The sequence below is a fragment of the Manihot esculenta genome, chromosome 6, assembly GCF_001659605.2.
Source record: "Manihot esculenta cultivar AM560-2 chromosome 6, M.esculenta_v8, whole genome shotgun sequence".
NCBI classification, from domain to species: domain Eukaryota; kingdom Viridiplantae; phylum Streptophyta; class Magnoliopsida; order Malpighiales; family Euphorbiaceae; genus Manihot; species Manihot esculenta.
This window is the reverse complement of record NC_035166.2, coordinates 24,246,854-24,265,690: the sequence shown is the minus strand read 5'-3', so window position 1 is coordinate 24,265,690 and position 18,837 is coordinate 24,246,854. Positions and strand designations below refer to the sequence as shown.

General features: G+C 36.2%; 3 protein-coding genes across 5 annotated transcripts; 2 read left to right on the top strand and 1 right to left on the bottom strand.

Annotated features, from left to right (window-relative positions):
- Positions 1 to 3,490: 3,490 nt before the first annotated feature.
- LOC110618090 (pentatricopeptide repeat-containing protein At3g48250, chloroplastic) lies at positions 3,491 to 6,339 on the top strand. Its single transcript, XM_021761129.2, has one exon. It carries the CDS (start codon positions 4,131 to 4,133, stop codon positions 5,994 to 5,996), a length of 1,866 nt encoding a protein of 621 aa, XP_021616821.1. The 5' UTR covers positions 3,491 to 4,130; the 3' UTR covers positions 5,997 to 6,339.
- LOC110618091 (pachytene checkpoint protein 2 homolog) lies at positions 6,312 to 11,581 on the bottom strand. Of its 3 annotated transcripts, none has more exons than XM_021761131.2 (14): positions 11,268 to 11,581; positions 11,119 to 11,182; positions 10,826 to 10,932; positions 10,587 to 10,654; positions 10,310 to 10,413; positions 10,123 to 10,227; positions 9,516 to 9,605; positions 9,318 to 9,393; positions 8,696 to 8,765; positions 8,521 to 8,591; positions 8,293 to 8,383; positions 7,548 to 7,675; positions 6,876 to 7,004; positions 6,312 to 6,684 (listed from the first exon to the last, which is right to left on the bottom strand). In XM_021761131.2, exons 1-14 carry the CDS (start codon positions 11,395 to 11,397, stop codon positions 6,634 to 6,636), a joined length of 1,284 nt encoding a protein of 427 aa, XP_021616823.1. In that variant the 5' UTR covers positions 11,398 to 11,581; the 3' UTR covers positions 6,312 to 6,633. The 3 variants fall into 3 exon arrangements, with proteins under 3 accessions (XP_021616823.1, XP_021616822.1, XP_021616824.1); XM_021761130.2 differs by having other exon boundaries at positions 6,312 to 6,733; positions 11,268 to 11,575; XM_021761132.2 differs by lacking the exons at positions 11,119 to 11,182; positions 11,268 to 11,581 and having other exon boundaries at positions 6,312 to 6,733; positions 10,310 to 10,408; positions 10,826 to 10,892.
- Positions 11,582 to 12,345: 764 nt separating this feature from the next.
- LOC110617101 lies at positions 12,346 to 13,147 on the top strand. The gene has a single exon (XM_021759710.2). It carries the CDS (start codon positions 12,518 to 12,520, stop codon positions 12,947 to 12,949), a length of 432 nt encoding a protein of 143 aa, XP_021615402.1. The 5' UTR covers positions 12,346 to 12,517; the 3' UTR covers positions 12,950 to 13,147.
- The last annotated feature ends 5,690 nt before the right edge of the window (positions 13,148 to 18,837 follow it).

Sequence of the window (18,837 nt, the reverse complement as noted above, 5' to 3'; positions counted from 1 at the left end):
GATTTTTTTTAAAAAGAAAATTATATATTTAACTTTATCACTAAATTTAAACTTGATAAGAACAGACTTACAAAACCCTAGTCATGATCTTTTTTATTATTTCAACGGACAAGAATATAAAACTTGTGAGTTTAACGGTAGAATTTAAGGGATTGTAGAAAGCAAAGAAAGAATGGATGTAAGATGCAAATATAGAATTAAGAACTGCAGGTAGACACTTGCAAAGGCAAATACAAATTAATTATCATGTTGGTCCGCTATCACTATATCCTTCGGGAGAGATTCCCATTGAACAGTATCAAATGTTCAGTTGCGTACTATGTCTGTAACACAAAAGCATTACTTGTCGTTTCAATGGCATTCGCGTCCTCCCACTCCAATAACCATCATCATCATCTCCACCACCACTCAGTTGACTATAATGTATAACCCAATGATATACTTACAAATTATTTCAATATACGAAAACGATCAGTACAAAAGAAGAACAACCCTTCTTAGCTGCAGTAACAAGATTAACGAGAGATGTAGTGTCCAGGTTCAGAGACGAGAGGCAAAATAAATAAATAAACAAAAATCGATCACCTTCCCGACCCCTCTAGCTAGCTATATGACAAAATGCAAGTTTATATGTTATCTTTAGTCAGGGTCCACAATAATTAGAAAAGATAAAAATGATGTTGGGATATCAATTAGCAAGTAGCTATTGAACTTTCTGTCATATTTACGTAATTATCAAGGAGTGGATATAGATATATCTCATGATTCAGGCCCACAGACAAATGATCTCTTCCAGTTTCTTAGAAATCTGTGCTCGGGCGGCAGCTTTAGCCATCAGCCATGATTAAGTTACTAGAAAAGGAATTAGAGATTAATGATGACCACCAACAAAGCTGTTATTATGTTTTTGGCATCTGATCAGATCTCAAATACATAGATAGAATCTGCCCAGGGTCAGTAGGCACAAACCAAACCCATAGTCAACCTAGATAATCTTTTCATGATTAAAGAAAAGCAAAGGTAGGAAGAAAAAGAATGGTCATTACAGCTTGTCATGTTTAAAATGTCAGCAACTGATGGCTAGACTTCGGGTTCCATCAAATTTGAGTTTGAGGTGGGGGAAGCTATTGCTGATGACTGTAGAGCAAAGAATTAAAGAAAGAAACAAGAGTCAGCCCTAGCCATAATTGTGTCATCAACTAGTGCAAGAAAAATACGAATCCCAACATGGTAGGGTTATATTTGAGGGTTACATCTCCTCTCCTCGAAAAAAAAAATAGAGGACAAGGTGAAAAAATGGATCCCACGAAGTAAAACTAGAAATTAATTAAGAATAGTACTCATAGATTAATTATTTGATAATTTTTATATGTGCAAATGCCCAGATGCCCAATTAGATATTGTTTTTAAATGAGATTCTTAGTAGAGCTCATCATGTATCTAGAACATAGCACGAAAAGATCCGGGATATGTACAAAGACCGAATCAGATGGATAGGAGCTTGATTATGGGGGATGCAATTGGGCGATCAAAGACTGAGAATTTTGTCTATCTAAGTGCAGCTAATGTTCTTGAAGCACCTAGCTTCCTCAGTAGTTCTGTTGAAAGCTAAACCACAATGCGCCATTCTCTCATTTAATTGCTATAAAACTAGCCTTACTTATATTTTGCGATGGGATTGAATTCTAAGTCTGCGTTCATGTTGTGATCAGTTGGTTGGGGTGATGTAAATGCAAGAATAATGATGATATTGAACTCAAGGCAATGGAGATTATCTTATAAGTAACAGATTTTATGGTTTTAATCAAGTTTATCAATTTGTTATCCAAGTATTGTTTAATTAGATGATAAGAGACTGATCATATGCTTGATTTTAGAGCGTTGTTATAAATTGCAGCGGTTTTAAATAAGCGAGTCGAGATCTGGAAGAAAAATTACACCAACTGAAAGTATACAAGAACAAGAAATTTATTAGATCTCATTTCAAGCATTTTGCACACAGACTTTTTATTACATTCTCACAATCTCTGACAGCTGCATTAAGACAACCTCAACTATATATCAGCAAGAAGAAGCTACAATAACTAGTTCGATTAATCCTACTAATAATTATTCATCCCATTTCGCAGTTATTAAGACAACACTCCTACTAGTTAAAATTGGTACAAACAATCCTAAAAAGAGAACATGACGACAGCTGAAAACAGACGAAAAATAAACAAATAAAGAGTAATCAATCGGACCAGGAGCTCTTAATTCCCCTTGTATGGATGCCTCCATAAACGTCATTATTCTCATCTTGAAAAGACAAGTAGCTTAAACGAATGCCCACTCAGCTCACGCAAGAAATGAAGCAGAATCTTAAACTTCTTCCTGGGTTGGAGCAATGGAAACAAGCTGAAAGCTGCCACCATGTTCATGGTCTGAGAAGAGCAAGAAGAATAAGGAGAAGGAGATAGCAGAAGAAGTAGAGAAAGCTAGCTTTATCCGGAGAATGAGAAGAAGGTGTAATATTGTGATGCACGCATACTAATCTTATATTCCCGCATGCATGTTTCTCTTTTAATATATACAGTGACGGCACATTTCCACAGGGAAAAAGAAAAGCAAATAAAGAGATAGAAAAGTGAAGTTAAGGGATTTTATGAGGCGAAAGCATGGTGCCCCTAAAGCTAGGTCTTTTTTTTTTCCCCTACTCTTATTTGCTTGCCCACCGAAGGCTCTTTATATGTATAGTAAGGTTTTTTTTTTTTTTTTTGTTTTTTTTGGGTCGATTGCGTCTTCTTGCTCTGCTTTTGTACTGGATGTTGCTGGCATGTGGGGCTTTTTTTAGCAGTTACCTCCATCCCTAATGCTTGAAAAATTATAGAATATTACTATTAGACTATGAAGAACACTTACATAATATAATAAACTAATAGAAGATAGATTTTTTTTAAAATACAAATTAATTTCTATTCTTTTAGAGTTTTATTTATCCACTTATATATTATATTTGTCTAAAATCGTTAGTTTATTATACCAGGTACAATTGATTACATAATATATCGATAATACTGTATAAGTTTTCTAATTTTCATCTCATATTATGTGCAATAAATTTACTTTCTGCATTAAATATAATAAATTTATATAGATTTTAAATTAATAGTTATAACAAAATTATTATATACCTTATGAGGAGATATATATTGATGGTGCTATTATGGTTAGAAGTCAATTTATGAAGTGGTTGATGATTGTGAGTTTTAGATTATTATGCTTACCATCAATTATTTATCCACGTAAATCTCTTGCACAATTTTCTCATTCATTTGAATAATCCACGAAATAATATTTCCTTTTTTAAAAAAGAAAAGAAAAGAAAAGGAATTGCCAACCAAAACGAATACAACTTGATAGATATATGTAATTATATATTTATTTTTCAATAAAAAAATCTGAATGTAATATAAATATTTATTAAAAGGAAATTATATTTGGCTCAATATATCAATTTCCCTGGAAGAGGGGCACAAATTAGGAATACAATCTCTTTGAATCAAAGGGCTATTTTGGTAGCGGAGGACCACAAGCGTCAAGTTGCGTGAGCTCTACTGAAGCCATTTTACTTGTTGGACCTTTGGCCCCACATTTCCATGGCTGCTAAACAATGCATGACACGTGAGACGATAAATGCAGACCTGTCTGCCACGCCCGTTTGCAAAGGGAGGTGGGTGGGACCAGTTCGCCCTTTTCTAACGGATGAAACTTCGCGTGAAAGACAAACAAGGCGGGGCCCAGAAGATTGGTGGGGCTGTTTGTCTTTATATTATTTATTCTAAAAAGCTGACTCAGCAACTGAGTTGCCAATTTGCCCAGCTTCTCTTCCTCTATTTTATTTCTTTTTGTTTTATTTTTTTTCTTCTGCTCACCTTTTCCTTTCTTTTGGATTGGAAGCAAACCCGTAAATAGGCCCATAGTTGCAATTGTGGGTTTGGTGTTCAGAGCAACACTGGATTTCAACCCAAAAGAAAGATCCACCAAAGAAATTCCGATCCGGGGTTTATTGAGAGAGCGTTAAACCCTCAGAAGAATCGCTCCTCACATTTCCGTCGTCTCTGCAACAAACTTTAGTATCGGAAGCAGCCATGACTCCAGCACGGGCAATCCTTGCATCTCTCAGACTCTCCGACTCCCTCCTCTCGACCCGGCTTTACACAGCTCCGTCGCTTTTAACTCAGGTGACTCACTTTTCTCCTTTTCTCATGGAGCAGTCCCGTTCTTTTTATTATTTCAATAGCGATCAAAAGGTGTACTTCTCGTCAAAACCAAGCTCTCTTGTAGAGCTCTTATTGGCCAATGACTGGTCCACTGAGTTGGAGAGTGAGTTACAGAACTCCAACCCCATATTGACCCATGAAACTGTTATTTTTGCTTTGAAGAAGTTAGATAAAGACCCTGATAAGGCGTGGGGTTTCTTTAATTGGGCGTGTGAGAGAAACGGGTTTAAACCTAGTTCGCCTTCGTATAGCATGATGCTTAGAATATTGGTTAATAAGGATTCTATGAAGAACTTTTGGATTATATTAAGGAAAATGAAAGAACAAGGGTTTTATATCGATGAGGAAACTTATTTAACGATTTCCGCTATTTTTAAAAAGGAGAAGATGAACAGCGATGTGGTGGCTTTTAAACATTTTTTTGATAGAATGGTTAAAGAAAATGCTATGGATACTGTAGTGAAAAATGTGGCTATTGTTATTTCTGAGAAGGATTGGAGCAATGATGTTGAGAAAGAATTGAGCGGGATGGGAATCGTGTTAACAGATAATTTTGTGATAAGGGTATTGAAAGAGCTTAGGAATTATCCTCGGAAAGCTTTGCAGTTTTTTCATTGGGTTGGTAAGTGTGAGGGTTATGATTACAACACTATTATATATAATGCCATTATGAGAGTACTTGGTAGGCATGACTCAATTGAGGAGTTTTGGAGTGTTCTTGAGGAGATGAAGAATGCTGGTCATTATATGGATATTGACACTTACATAAAGATTTCTAGGCAGTTTCAGAAAAGCAAGATGATGGAGGATGCAGTGAAGCTTTATGAATTTGTAATGGATGGCCCATTTAAGCCCTCAGTTCAAGATTGCAGCATTCTTTTGCGGAGCATCTCATCAAGCGAAAACCCAGATTTGGATTTGGTTTCTAGAGTTGCAAAGAAATTTGAGGCAACAGGGAATTCACTTTCTAAAGCTGTTTATGATGGCATACATAGGTCCTTGACAAGCGCAGGGAAGTTTGATGAAGCAATAAACATTATGAAGGCTATGAAAGATGCAGGATATGAGCCTGACAACATCACATACAGTCAATTCGTTTTTGGACTCTGTAAGGCAAGGAGATTGGAAGAGGCATGTGAGGTTCTGGACGAAATGGAAGCACATGGATGTATTCCAGATACTAAGACCTGGACCATTTTGATTCAAGGGCATTGTTCTGCTTCTCAAATCGACAAGGCATTGATGTGTTTTGCGAAGATGATGGAGAAAAACTGTGATGTTGATGCTGATGTGTTGGATGTGCTAATAAATGCTTTTCTTAGTCAAAAGAGGATAGATGGTGCATACACATTGCTGATAGAGATGGTAAACAAGGCTCATATAAGACCTTGGCAAGCTACATACAAACTTCTTATAGAAAAGCTTCTAGAAGAGAGGAAACTTGAAGAAGCACTGAACCTTCTTCGTTTAATGAAGCAACAGAACCACCCTCCATATCCTGAGCCATATGTTCTATATATCTCCAAGTTTGGGACTGTGGAAGATGCCACAGATTTCTTCAAGGCATTGAGTGTAAAGGAATATCCATCAACTTCAGCTTACCTTCATGTCTTCCAATCATTCTTCAAAGAAGGTAGACATTCTGAGGCCAAAGATCTGCTATACAAGTGTCCTCATCACATTCGTAAACATCCTAAAATTTCTGAACTATTTGGTTCTGCAAAAAGTGTATAAACTACCGCTTGATCTTATTTTTCCATTGCTTTATCATAACTTCCAAGGTATTGCAAGCAGTTTAGGGCTGTGTCGTAAGCATAGGAGGTATCAGTGCTTCAAATTCATTCAACGGAGAGTTGATCAAATTATTGAGGGAATCTGTTCATTTTCATTCGTAAGAATTCTTGTTATTGGGTAATGCCAAAGTTTTTGTATATTGGCCTGTCTAAATTTCAGGAAAGAAACTGAAAACTGAAAATTGTTGTTCTGTCACTTGCAGTCATTATCTTGTACAACTTTCACTGAGAATCAATGTAAAATGCTCTGAAAAGATTGAAAGAAATAAGTTATTGCTTCGGACATTCAACTATATCACATCATCACATGCCATTTGTTTTTCGTTTCCATTTGTGGCTTTTTTATATATAGATAAAAAAAATTCTACAAAATGCTGGCAGTGTACGGGATGCTCATCCTTACATAAGAAAGGGCTAAAAACCTCCTACGCTTGCTTATGATTTTGATTTTTGAGACACCGCGTAGCGTAGAAAAATAGGCTTCTTTCTGGATGGGTTAGCATTGAACATCTCTTACAATTTACATGGGATAAAAAATCAATCGAGCAGCTCAGAACGCTCCCTCGTTGCTGTGTCTATCATTGCTGACAAGAACTTATTTGCGTGACAGCCACATGGGTTTGAAAGAGCTGCATGTGCCAAAAATGGGAGTTTTCTTAATGATCTTCCACTTAGTCCCTGAAGAGGAGAAGAAACATGGTTTCATAGTATGTCATTTTATTAAATCTCAGGCAATTGCTGTGCAGCTTTGGGATTTTTTTTTTTTTTTTTGGGGGGGGGGGTGGGTTTAGGGGTTTTTGGGATTTTTTTTTTAACTCACCTCGCATGCCTGTGCAGCTTCAAGCAATTGTTTATATAAGTCCACTGGCGCCTGACCTTCTTGAATATCAGCTGCATTCAATTTCTCTTTCAAGGTTGAATAATTTGGAAGTACGAGGTTGTCAAAGTCCTACAGAAAAAATTTCATAAGTAATGACAAAAAAGACGGAAGGCAGTAGGTTAGCAGTGAGAAAGCAGGTTACATCTTAAGTGTCAACTCCACACAAAAGTGCTCGAGGATAGCTGGATAGGACTGTTCAAATTATCCTTCCAGGCCCCTACTAAGCTGGAGCCATAATTTGACAACTGGCTTTGGCCAGTTAAAAGCAAGAGCAATTTTATGTGACAGTGTTATTTCTTCTAAGTGATAACTGGGTACTTTTCATGTGACATGATTTAGCCTCTATTCAACAACACTAGCTGTTTTAGTAGTTGTTGTTCTAATAACTGTTAATTAAACATTAGAAGGACAAAGTCTCATGATCCACTTTCTCGACTAGACACTAGAGTCGAAACACTAATTATTACTTTAAAAATTGTTGTTGAAGGGCCTTAAATGGACAAACCACGTGGTGGATTAGATTTATGCAAGTATTTCTCAAGATGGAGTGAGAAGATTATGGAAGTTCAGAAACCTAGTTTTAAGCAGAAAGTGAGACAGGTGTATTCACACCTGGAAATTTGATATGATTCCAGTTCGTATGAGTTCCTGCAAGCAAGACCTTAGAATTTCATAACGAGCTTCAAGAGTTGGAGGACCAACATAAGCTTTGATATCAGCTCGATCCACAAATGCAATATCTGCAACTCAATGATTTTGTAAATATGTGAGAGTCAACTGGTACATAGGCAACGTATGCACTGTATTAATGATGATCAAGCTATAAAAAGCAGAAACTATCATAAGGGAATATTTGAAAATTTTCAGAAGAAAATTTATATAATGGCCAAATAGTTTTCTTTGTTTTCCCTTTTCCTAAATAAGAGTTGAGAATGAAGAGCTCAATGTTTAACTTCCACAGAAATGCTTGTGGTTAGCGGTTTTCAAAGTCCATTGTCTTCTCCTGGACTATATTTCAATTGAAACTTGAAAACCAACTATCAAGTTCATGAAAATGATTAAGTGTTAAGGAGCACTGCCGACAATATTCACAAGCAATAGAAACGTGGGGATTAAATTGACTTCATTGGAAGGACATATGCTCAACTCTCTTGTGTACATACCCAGTCAATGAACTCTGGGAGGCATCCAAAGAAAAGAAAGGGGAAAATCTAATATCAGGATATATATCCAGAAAACTATTAGCAGCCCAATGCAAGTGAAGTATAGGAGCGGAAATGAAAGAAACAAGTTCAAGTTAGTTGAACCCAAAAACTAGGAAGAAAATTGTCTGGAACTGAAAAATTCATAGGCTTACCTATAGCAGCAGTTATATTAGAGGTAGTCAGGATAATCACATTTGGCGAGCATTTCAATTTGTCCAACTGAGTTAGTAGTGCATTGACAACCTGTCACACATTTCAAAATGCACAAGGTATCAAAAAAAATGAGCAGCTACCTGCACCTTGAAAAAAGTAGCGTCACTTGGAACGTTCACATATTAGACATTAGAAATTAGTTTGGGAGGAGGGAAAAGTGGCAATACTCGAATAGAATCAGAAGGTTCAGAACCAGACAAAGCAGCTTTTCTTGCAGCAGCAAGGCTTTCAACTTCATCTGCAGCATCAACGAGTCTAAGATATTACATGCTAGAAGGAAGAAAGATGAGCAACAAATAAATAAAATCAAACAAAAATAATATTAGCATAGTTAAAACTCACCAATTAAAACAAATACCAGATTGTTTTCTTCTTCAACCATTTCTTGAATTTTCTGGAAAAGCTTTGCAACCTGATGCAGTAACCATTTAACATTTTTTTTTCTTCAAGAGTTTTATAAAAAAATAGAGACTCGAAAAATGTAGATGCATAATTAAGGATCAGTGACTGATAACTTGAAATAAGTTGAACTACCACATGAGAAACAAGACAATATTGAAGTAATTTATTTATTATTTGCTGCAGAACATGACATGAGATAATGCAGCAAGGCTTTTAGTTGTTTAAAAAAACAATATTTAAATTCCAAACAATATCAAAATACCAATCATCTAATTGGAAAAGGAAAAAATATAAACAAGTCCAAACAGTCATTTTTCACTTACACTAATATAATAAGCAACTTATTTTCATGAAAAAGTAGAAAAATGTAAAAATACAAACAAGACATTAATTTTTGCACCAGCAATGAGAAATCATGTCAGAGTCTAAGAATTGATAATGATCAAATATTCGTTAAAACAAATTACAATTTAAAAAAAGTGCCACAAAAAATTTGAAGGAATAGAATAAGCTAGTTATAGAAGCCATAAGTGTTTTCCCGCTATGTAGCATGAATACATACCAACTTGCCACTTTCAGAGAACCATTTGCTAAATAGAGAGTGTGCATTAACTTCCACCAATTGGCACTGAGGATATCTGTTTAAATGGGAAGAATAAACAAGAAAAATAAAATAAGATCCTTTTAAAATGTTATACGGTAATTTTTTTTATTGTTTTGGGAAGAGCGTGAACATTCATCAAATAAGACATCAAGTAACCTGGAGTTAAAACGTATTGACAGCTTTTGAGCCAATGCTTTACATAAAGACGTTTTCCCAGTCCCTGGTGGCCCATATAAAAGAACAATTCTGCAAAACATAATGAACAAATGATATAAGTCCTGATCTTAGACTGCAACTTTTAAATGGAAGCTGCAGTGCAGCACAATCATTTCTACATTTGCAGCTTTCAAATCTGCTTTAGAAACTCCATATGAGATATGTTACTTAGGGTTGCCATACATTGAGTTTTTATCACATCCCAGAAGTTCTTGTATCAGAGATCTGCCCAGTGCAGGGAGGAGAAATGATACATTAAAAACCAAGAGTTCAAGAATTCTTCTCCAACTATAAGTCAAATAGTTCATTTGCAAGAGGAAACATCCAAATAATAATAGCATAGATGTTTGTTAATGATATATATTATGAAGCAAATATTATCCACAATCATAAGCTTTTATATTATCTGGTAACCCTTTCAGAGTTTGAAAGTCGCTTTCGGAAGCTTTTCTTTAACTGTAATGCAATATATATTGGGGTGTTGTGCTTTCAAATTTTGGCAAAACTGAATTGCAGAAACTGATAAAATGAACCAAATGTTCCATACCTGTTCCATGACACAAGGAAAGGGTTAACACCCTTCTCTGTGAAGAGTAGTGCACTCGCTGCATAACGCAACAACCTTTTCTTGAGACCAGACTCATAAATTAGGCTGCAAAAATAAATTACTGTGTCATTGGTAAGTTCATTAATTTAAGTGGACAACCAAGAAAAAGAGAAGTTGCAAGCCAAACCTTTCCCACATGCCATCAAATTCCTTTGCAGGAAGAATCCATTCATTGAAGGTAGAAAGTTGACCATCCCCACTTAATTCCTCACATGGTCCTTCCTCACTAAGCTGACAAACAACATAATCAACAAATAGAACAAATACATTGAGCGCACAGCAAACTCTCTATGTTACTACACAAAGAATGGCAAATACTGATCGCCTACTCATGATTTACCATTACCACCTCATACAACGTCAACATTTAAAAACTAATAAAGGATATATATAAAGCATATTACCTGAAAGACATGTACAACTGGTTTGACCTGCCAAAACAAAAGAATCTCATGTTTCTTTGCCCATTCATCTACAAAGCAAAGAAGTGAACCGTTAATCTCTTTCCGTGACTATCAACACATAACATCATTTTCTTTTACTTCATTTGTGCAAAGTTTTAGAAAAATAGAAAGATTTTTTTCATTTTATGTTTTCCTTTCTTACCCAATAACCACAAAGGTAAGAGAAAGCATATGAATACCCGTGTCACAAATACATATTCTTTGTACGTTTTGTGCAAGAAAGGGATCATCGGCAGGCACTGGAATCGGTCCATCAACATAGCTTAAACTCCTCTTTTCAAGCATTCTGATTATGTTAAACCAAAAAGGTAAAGAAAGAGCATTGAAATTCTGAAAATCATAAAAGACAGCAAAATAAATTGATCACGGAACAATAAGCACTTAATGTTATAGTTTCACCTCAACAACTTCAGCATGGTAATAAGTGAACATTCTTACATCAAATTTATAAAAAGAAGTACTCATGGCGCACCTTTCAACGGCGCAGCGGACATCTTCAACTCGAGCTGTGCTCGAGGGTTTTAAGCAAACTTCAACTGAAAAATAAAATAAAGAAAATAATAGTTAAACAATAAAGCAATATGAGAATTAACAAACCGGCATAAAGGGCTCAATACACACCAGAAACGAGAAATTTGTCCTGGCCGAGAATGGAAGAAGAGTCAGGTAGCTGTGCTTGTGCAACGCCGTTTTGCTCGGAGAAGTGGGTCTCTGTGGGATTTTGCGTAGTGATCTCCATGGGAGTAGTCATTTTCTGGCGATGTTGATGTTGGATTCATACACAGGGAAGACAGAGGAAGGGAAACGTGAATATTGGAAAACCCTAAAGAAGGACCACAAAGAGGAGATTTTGTTTTTTGAAATTCCGGCGGGAAAATGATCAGGAAGACAGCTCTGATATATTTAGTTATTTACAGTTTTGCCCCAAGGTAGATTTTGTCTCATATTACATGAGATTAAAAAAAAAAAAAAATTAATAATGACAATCCTTATTTTCTTTAAAACTTGAAAGCATCAAGCATTTATAAATCAGTTAAATTTTAAGAATATAAGAAAATTTTGAAATCTGAAATTAAATTAAATTCATATAACATCCAAAAAAATTCATGTAATGAAACTCAACTAAAATCAACTTCATTTCTAATCCAAAAAGGATTTTAATATTTTCTTGAAAGTAATTTATGTTTTCAAAATTTATATGTAATTCTTTACTTGCAGATACATTTTATCTAGTAAGTGATTTATGTCATTAATAATTTAAACAAAATTGATTAAAAATAAACCAACATCATTCAAATTTTAATTACTAGAAAATTCCTTGAAAATCAACTTTTAAAATTTGTTTGATTTAAACAGGTTATTTCTTAAATAGTGAATTTTTTATGAAATAATTTAATTAAATTAGAGAAAAATAACTTACTTTTCTTACATACAAAAGGAAAAAATAGTTAAAACTTTCTAAAAAATTTTTTTTAAAAAAAAACTAATTAAACAGATAAAATTTAGCAGTTTTTCAAATCTTAAAATTTCTTAGTTGGTCACCAGAACTGAACAAGACCTTCGTTTTAACTCTATGAAGCGTCATGAAGTGTTGGATCATGGGAGTGCCCTTATTAGAAGGTGGTCAAATAATGCAGAAGACAAGGAACAAAAGAAGGTCCACAAAATAAAACTCGGGATTAGAGAAACAAACAAATCCAACATTATCCTGCCACCAGCTTAACCGAGCGGTCATCATTTCTCTGCAGCTCCCAGTGAATAAAACTCATCGACAAAAGATATGACGCAGACGCACCACCACCTTCTCTTTTCTTTCTTGCTTCCGCCTACAATGTGAGGCTCTCCTTCCTTAGAGAGGACAACCATGAAATATGAAGAATAACTCAGACCATGAAGACATTAACCACCTTCAAATCCTCAAGGCTGTAGCTCAAGCATGGCATTCTCGCTCTTGTAAATCTAGGCCTACTAATGAACATGATGCCCACCGCCAAAATTTCCTACCCAAGCCCTCTCGATTCAAGCTTGAAGCAGTGAACAAGTCTTTGACCAAGAGGGTTGCAACTGGAAACTGGGATTTCAAGCAATCACTGCTGGATTCCTATGAGATTGTGACCATGACCAAAATGCTGGAGAGAGGGCTAGTGCTAGATGAACCATTCTTTGGGTTGGATGATCAAATTCGGGTCCTCAAGAGGCGAAAGGAAAGTAAGAACAGTCTTAGAAATTTATTTAATCGTGTATCTTCAAGGAGATTCAATCAGCAGGCTGATATTCCTCCTGCAGATAACAATCAATTTTGATATGTTCTTTATTTCTTTAGTTCTTGTTATTGTTTACATGAAATCTGAACACATCTTCAAGTTTTCCAATGAAGAACTTCCTTCCGTTCCCCCCCCCCCCCCCTTCAGTAGATTCTTCATCGGAACACCTGAAAGATGGTCTGATTATGTAGTGCAATTTCCATGATTAATCTGTCTAAATCCTCACAAAGTTCACCCAACAGAAATTTTGCAGATGACCATTAGTGCCAACAGATTGAATTGATGAAGTTGCATGATTGAACCAATTTCGGTCCTTAATTTTTAAGCATCACTCCGGGGAATGCAACCAGTTGTAGGATTTTCTGAGTTGAGCTTCTTATTGGCATTGGATATTGTGCTATTACATGAGCCAGAGATACTGTGCTATCTCAATTATTACTGGTACTTGGTCCTTTGCATTAGCAGATGCCCTTTACCACCAGAAACTGATTATAGTTCATCAAGGACGATGAATAATTGTGCCGACACAACTCTAAGCATTATAGGATTGGAATAAATTACCTGTGCCCAAAATGACATCATGCTCCAATTATTCATTGTAGTAATACCTTCTCCAATGAAGCTAACCCAGAAGTTGGCTTTTGCTAGTTCTGTTGTTCAGGGGGAAAAAATTACATTGAATTTAGAAATGATGTGCAAGTTATACTGGCCATCATTTAAATCCATAGGCCCAATATCCTAAATGAAGGATTTTTCCAGGTATGCTCCGGATATCCTAAATGAAGGATTTTTCCAGGTATGCTCCCGGAGCATAGCCAAACTATATGGAAAGTAGTGACAGTAGGGTCTCACTGCAAGGACAAACACCAGCTCTGTTAGAAAGTAATTTTTTTTAAGACTATTCTCATATCAATAAAATAAACCCTGAAATTTTTATTAGTAATTGTAGCTGAAAATATGAATACTTCTTGCTATGTATATTTTTTTACATTGGTTTTGAGTCAAGAATTTTATAAGAATTTAATTCAATTAAATTTTTTTCTTATAAAATTCTTATTTAAAATAAAAAAATAAAAAATTTTTAATTTAAAAAATTTTTATTATATATTATGTATGGTGATAAAATCATAAGAATTTATTTAAATTTTTTTCTTTATAAAATCATTCATGTCAAACAAGGTTAACATCTTCCGTTTGCATCAATCCCCTTATGCTTCTTCTGCATGAAGCCATGAGTTGCCGCATCAATGCTTCCTTCAACAACTTCGCATTTCCTATAGAGTAGGTTGGAAGATAATTGGTTCCCTCTGTGCCATCTGAAGTCTGAACCTGCTTATGGGGCTTAGTGGGATTCTGCTGCCTTTGGACCAAATGCTCGTGATGTACAAATCTTCTCAGGCTCCTCTTCACGAGTTACTCTGTTGTTGAAAACCCTGCAGACATTTGGGTCAGCTGGCATCCTTTCTATTCTTGAAACGTGGGCGTGTAATCAAATGAAACGGTAATACTAACCGACCAAAATCTATTTATTTGTTGTCTAAGTGTATGAGAAACCATATAAAAGCTGCTGGAATCGCATCAAGCCAAACGATATTTTTTTTTTTTCCCTCAAAAAAGAAACGATTTGAACAAGATCTTTCATGATTGAAGCAACACATTTCACTACGAAACCATTCAAAATATTAGTATCCTAATAAGAACACATTAATCATATAATTACAGTGTGCTATAAACGCTACGCAAGCTAAAAAGCCTATTACTATAATTAGTAGGTGGGTAAAAAATTATGTTAAGAGGATTTTTTTTTACAATTAACCTTTTAGAATCATTTTTACTTTTGGAGAATGCATTAAGAATCACATTAAACAATGTATACAAAGTGGACTTATACCAAAAAATAAAAAATTAATAGAATTTATTTTTTTAAAATGTAGGTTTGGTATGAAATTAAAAAAATTATATTACATTAACCTTATTTAACTATATTTGGTTTTGGATTAATATACCTATTTAAAACGACATTATAATAAGTTAAGTTAGATTAAATTTTAATATCTCCAACATGAGAAAAATTAGTAGGTTATAGTATTTTATTGCATATTAATCGTTAGTCATTAATCTTATTTTATTAATGTTGACTTATTTGCTAATCCTAATTGATTCTAGGGATTTGATTTGATTTGATTAGGATCCTTAATTATCTCTGTAATTATTATTTGATTATTTACTTCCTGTTTAGATATGATTCTTTGTGTATAAATAGCCATGTAGACATATTGTACAAATCAAGAGTGAAATACAAGAATACTCAAAATTTTCCCAAAAATCTTCATGGTATCAGAGCCTTTTTCCTGATTTTTTGGGTTCAAATTCAATTTTTCCTCTTTAGGGTTTCAAAACCCTAGATTTACTTTTTTGGTACTAACCCATTTAGGAGCCCTTCACTCTCTCACCGCCGGCACCAGAAGAACCGCCGGACTGCCGCCGGCCGATCGACCTGCTCCGACGCCGGAAAAGCTTGCGCGTGAGTCTCACGCGCCACCTCTTCCCGGCGCGTGACCCGGCGCTTCCCGGTGCGTGACCCACCGTCTGTCACTGCTTCGCCGCTCCGATCACTCCGGCGACGATTCCGACCATCTTCTGGCCTTCCCGTGCTGTTACCCGGTCTTTTTGGTGAATCAATTGGGCTCTCTTGTGTGTACAACCTTGGGTACCTCATATTCTTTCAGGGTTCATAAATCTTTACTATGGCAGAAGGTAAAAGGGTCTCGACTCCTAACTCTGATAATCCTTCCTTGCAAATTAGTCCCATAAAACTTGATGGAACCAACTATCTTGCTTGGTCAAGGTCTTGTTTGTTGTTTATCAAGGCTAGAGGACTGCAGGGTTATGTCACTGGTAATAAAAAGCAACCTGATGAGAGTGATCCAGATTTTCCTCAATGGGACTCAAATAATTGTCTTGTTATGACATGGTTACTGAACTCTATGCAACCTAATATCTCTAAGTCCTATTTGCTACTTGATACTGCTGCAAAAATATGGAAAGCTTTGTCCTTAACTTATTCCAAGATTGGGAATGATGCCCAAATTTATGATATTCGGAATAAGATTCATGGTACTAAGCAAGGAGAAATGACTATCTCCCAATTTTATTCTGAGTTATGTGGCTTATGGCAGGAACTTGATTACTATCAAGACTTTCAGGCAGACTGCACTGGAGATACAGTCAAATTTCAGAGAATGATTGAAAAGGAACGGGTCTATGATTTTCTTGCAGGGTTGAATAATGAATATGATCCAATTCGAGTCCAAGTGTTGGGAAAAAATCCTTTTCCTTCTCTACAAGAGGCCCACGCTCATGTTCAACAAGAAGAAAGTCGTCGACATGCTATGCTCTATACTGCACCAGTTGAAAAGGCTGGGTTGACTACTAGTTTGAGCACACCACAGCCTCCTACTTCTGAGAAAGATCAATTACACTGTGACTATTGTGGGAAACCGAGGCATACCAAAGAGACTTGTTGGAAGTTACATGGTCGTCCCACTAGAGGTCGTGGAGGAAAACGAGGTACCTCTAGAAATCAAGCTAATTTAGCAGAAACTGTGGAGGAGCCTTTTAAGGAGACAACAACGACTGAGTTTCTTTCCGCTAATGAACTTCAGAGTCTCAAGCGCCTCTTGTCTCATATTGACACCTCTTCATCCTCTGGTGCCACATCTAACTTTGTAAAGTCAGGTAATGCTTCCTCTTTTAATAATGTTCCATGGATTATCGATTCTGGTGCGAATAGACATATGACAGGCTCTTCTAAAGGCTTTCTCAATTATTCTCTTTCTCTAACCAAAGATAGTGTCAGAATTGCTGATGGCTCTTTTACTCCAATATCCGGAACAGGTTCTGTTATTTGCACATCCAACATTAAATTATCATCTGTCCTTCATGTTCCCCACTTTCCTGTCAACCTTTTATCTGTCAGTGCTATCACCAATGCCCTTAACTGTAAACTTGAATTCTTTCTTGATCATTGTGTTATTCAGGATCTTCGCACAGGGAAGAGGATTGGCAATGGTAGGCTGCATGATGGCTTATACATGTTGGAGAGTGATCCGGGTTCTTCGATATCTCAAGCTTGTTTTGGAGAAAATAAGGATGTTAATCGGGAAATAATACAATGGCACCGACGATTAGGACATCCATCATTTTTTGTCTTAGAAAAACTTTATCCTGATTTGTTTGCTAAAACCCAGTTTGGCTCTTTATTTTGTGATGCTTGTGAGTATGCGAAACACACTAGAACATCCTATCCCTTGAGTCATAATAAAAGTCAAATTCTTTTTGCAACTATTCATTCTGATGTTTGGGGGCCTACTCAAACTGTCTCCTTATCTGGTAATCGATGGTTTGTCACCTTTATTGATTGTTGCACTCGAATGACTTGGGTCTATCTGATTAAAGCTAAAAGTGATGTTTTTTCTTGTTTTCAATCTTTTCATAAGATGATTTGCACTCAATTTGATACTAAGGTGAAAATTTTGAGAACTGACAATGGAAGAGAATACATGGATAGTAGCTTTTCTGCCTATTTGGAGAGTAATGGGATAGTACACCAGACTAGTTGTCCTTATACTAGTGCTCAAAATGGCGTTGTTGAGAGAAAAAATAGACATCTATTGGAGGTAGCTCGATCTCTTATGTTCACCATGAATCTACCCAAAGCATATTGGGGAGATGCAATTCTTGTATCTGCTTACCTTATAAATAGAATGCCTCTCAAGACCCTTGACTTTATGAGTCATCTGGCAGTTCTACAAGGGAAGAATTCATACGTTGTTCCACCAAAAGTATTTGGGTGTGTTTGTTTTGTCCATACTAGAACGGCAGGGAAATTGGACCCCAAGGCCCTTAAATGTGTGTTTGTTGGGTATTCTCCGACACAGAAGGGATATAGGTGTTATCACCCTCCCTCTAGAAAATACTTGGTCAGTATGGATGTTACCTTTCGAGAAACTGAACCCTACTTCAATACCACCCACTCACCTCTTCAGGGGGAGAATAATGAGCAAGAAGAGGTGATCCAAAATTGTGTGATTCCAGATGAGAGTTTGAGTTCTAATCGACAGGGGGAGATGTCCAATCAGGGAGAAAGAATTGGTCGTTTGGACAAGCCAGATTTGAGAAGGTATTCAAAGAGAGACAAGGCAGAAGAAGCCATTATGCAGTCTACTCAGAGTCAAGAATCTTCTTCTGGTGAGTTATCCACAACTCTTGAATGCTTCAATGATTTAGATAAACCGATTGCACAAAGAAAAGGGGTCAGATCTTGTACTAAACATCCTATTTCTAACTTTGTTTCTTATGAATCCTTGTCTCCTTCCTATAGAGCCTTTGCCTTGTCTATTTCCTCTGTGTCTATTCCACAGGATTGGAAGAAAGCTCTTGCAGAACCTAAATGGAAGGAAGCAATGATTGAAGAGATGAAAGCATTGGCTAAAAATGAGACCTGGGAGCTCGTCACTCTTCCACCTGGAAAGAAACTCGTTGGCTGTAAGTGGGTGTTCACAGTGAAACACAAAGCTGATGGTACAATTGAACGATTTAAGGCCAGATTGGTTGCTAAAGGTTTCACCCAAACCTATGGAGTGGATTATCAAGAGACATTTGCCCCAGTTGCAAAAATGAATTCAATCAGAGTTCTGTTATCTTGCGCGGCCAACTTGGACTGGGACTTGCAACAGTTTGATGTGAAGAATGCTTTCCTCCATGGAGATTTAGAGGAAGAAGTATTCATGGAAATTCCTCCTGGGTTCGCTGATGAGAAGACACAAGGAAAGGTGTGCAAGTTAAAAAAAGCTTTGTATGGGCTAAAACAATCTCCCAGAGCTTGGTTTGACAGGTTTAGCAGAGCCATGATGTCCTTTGGTTAC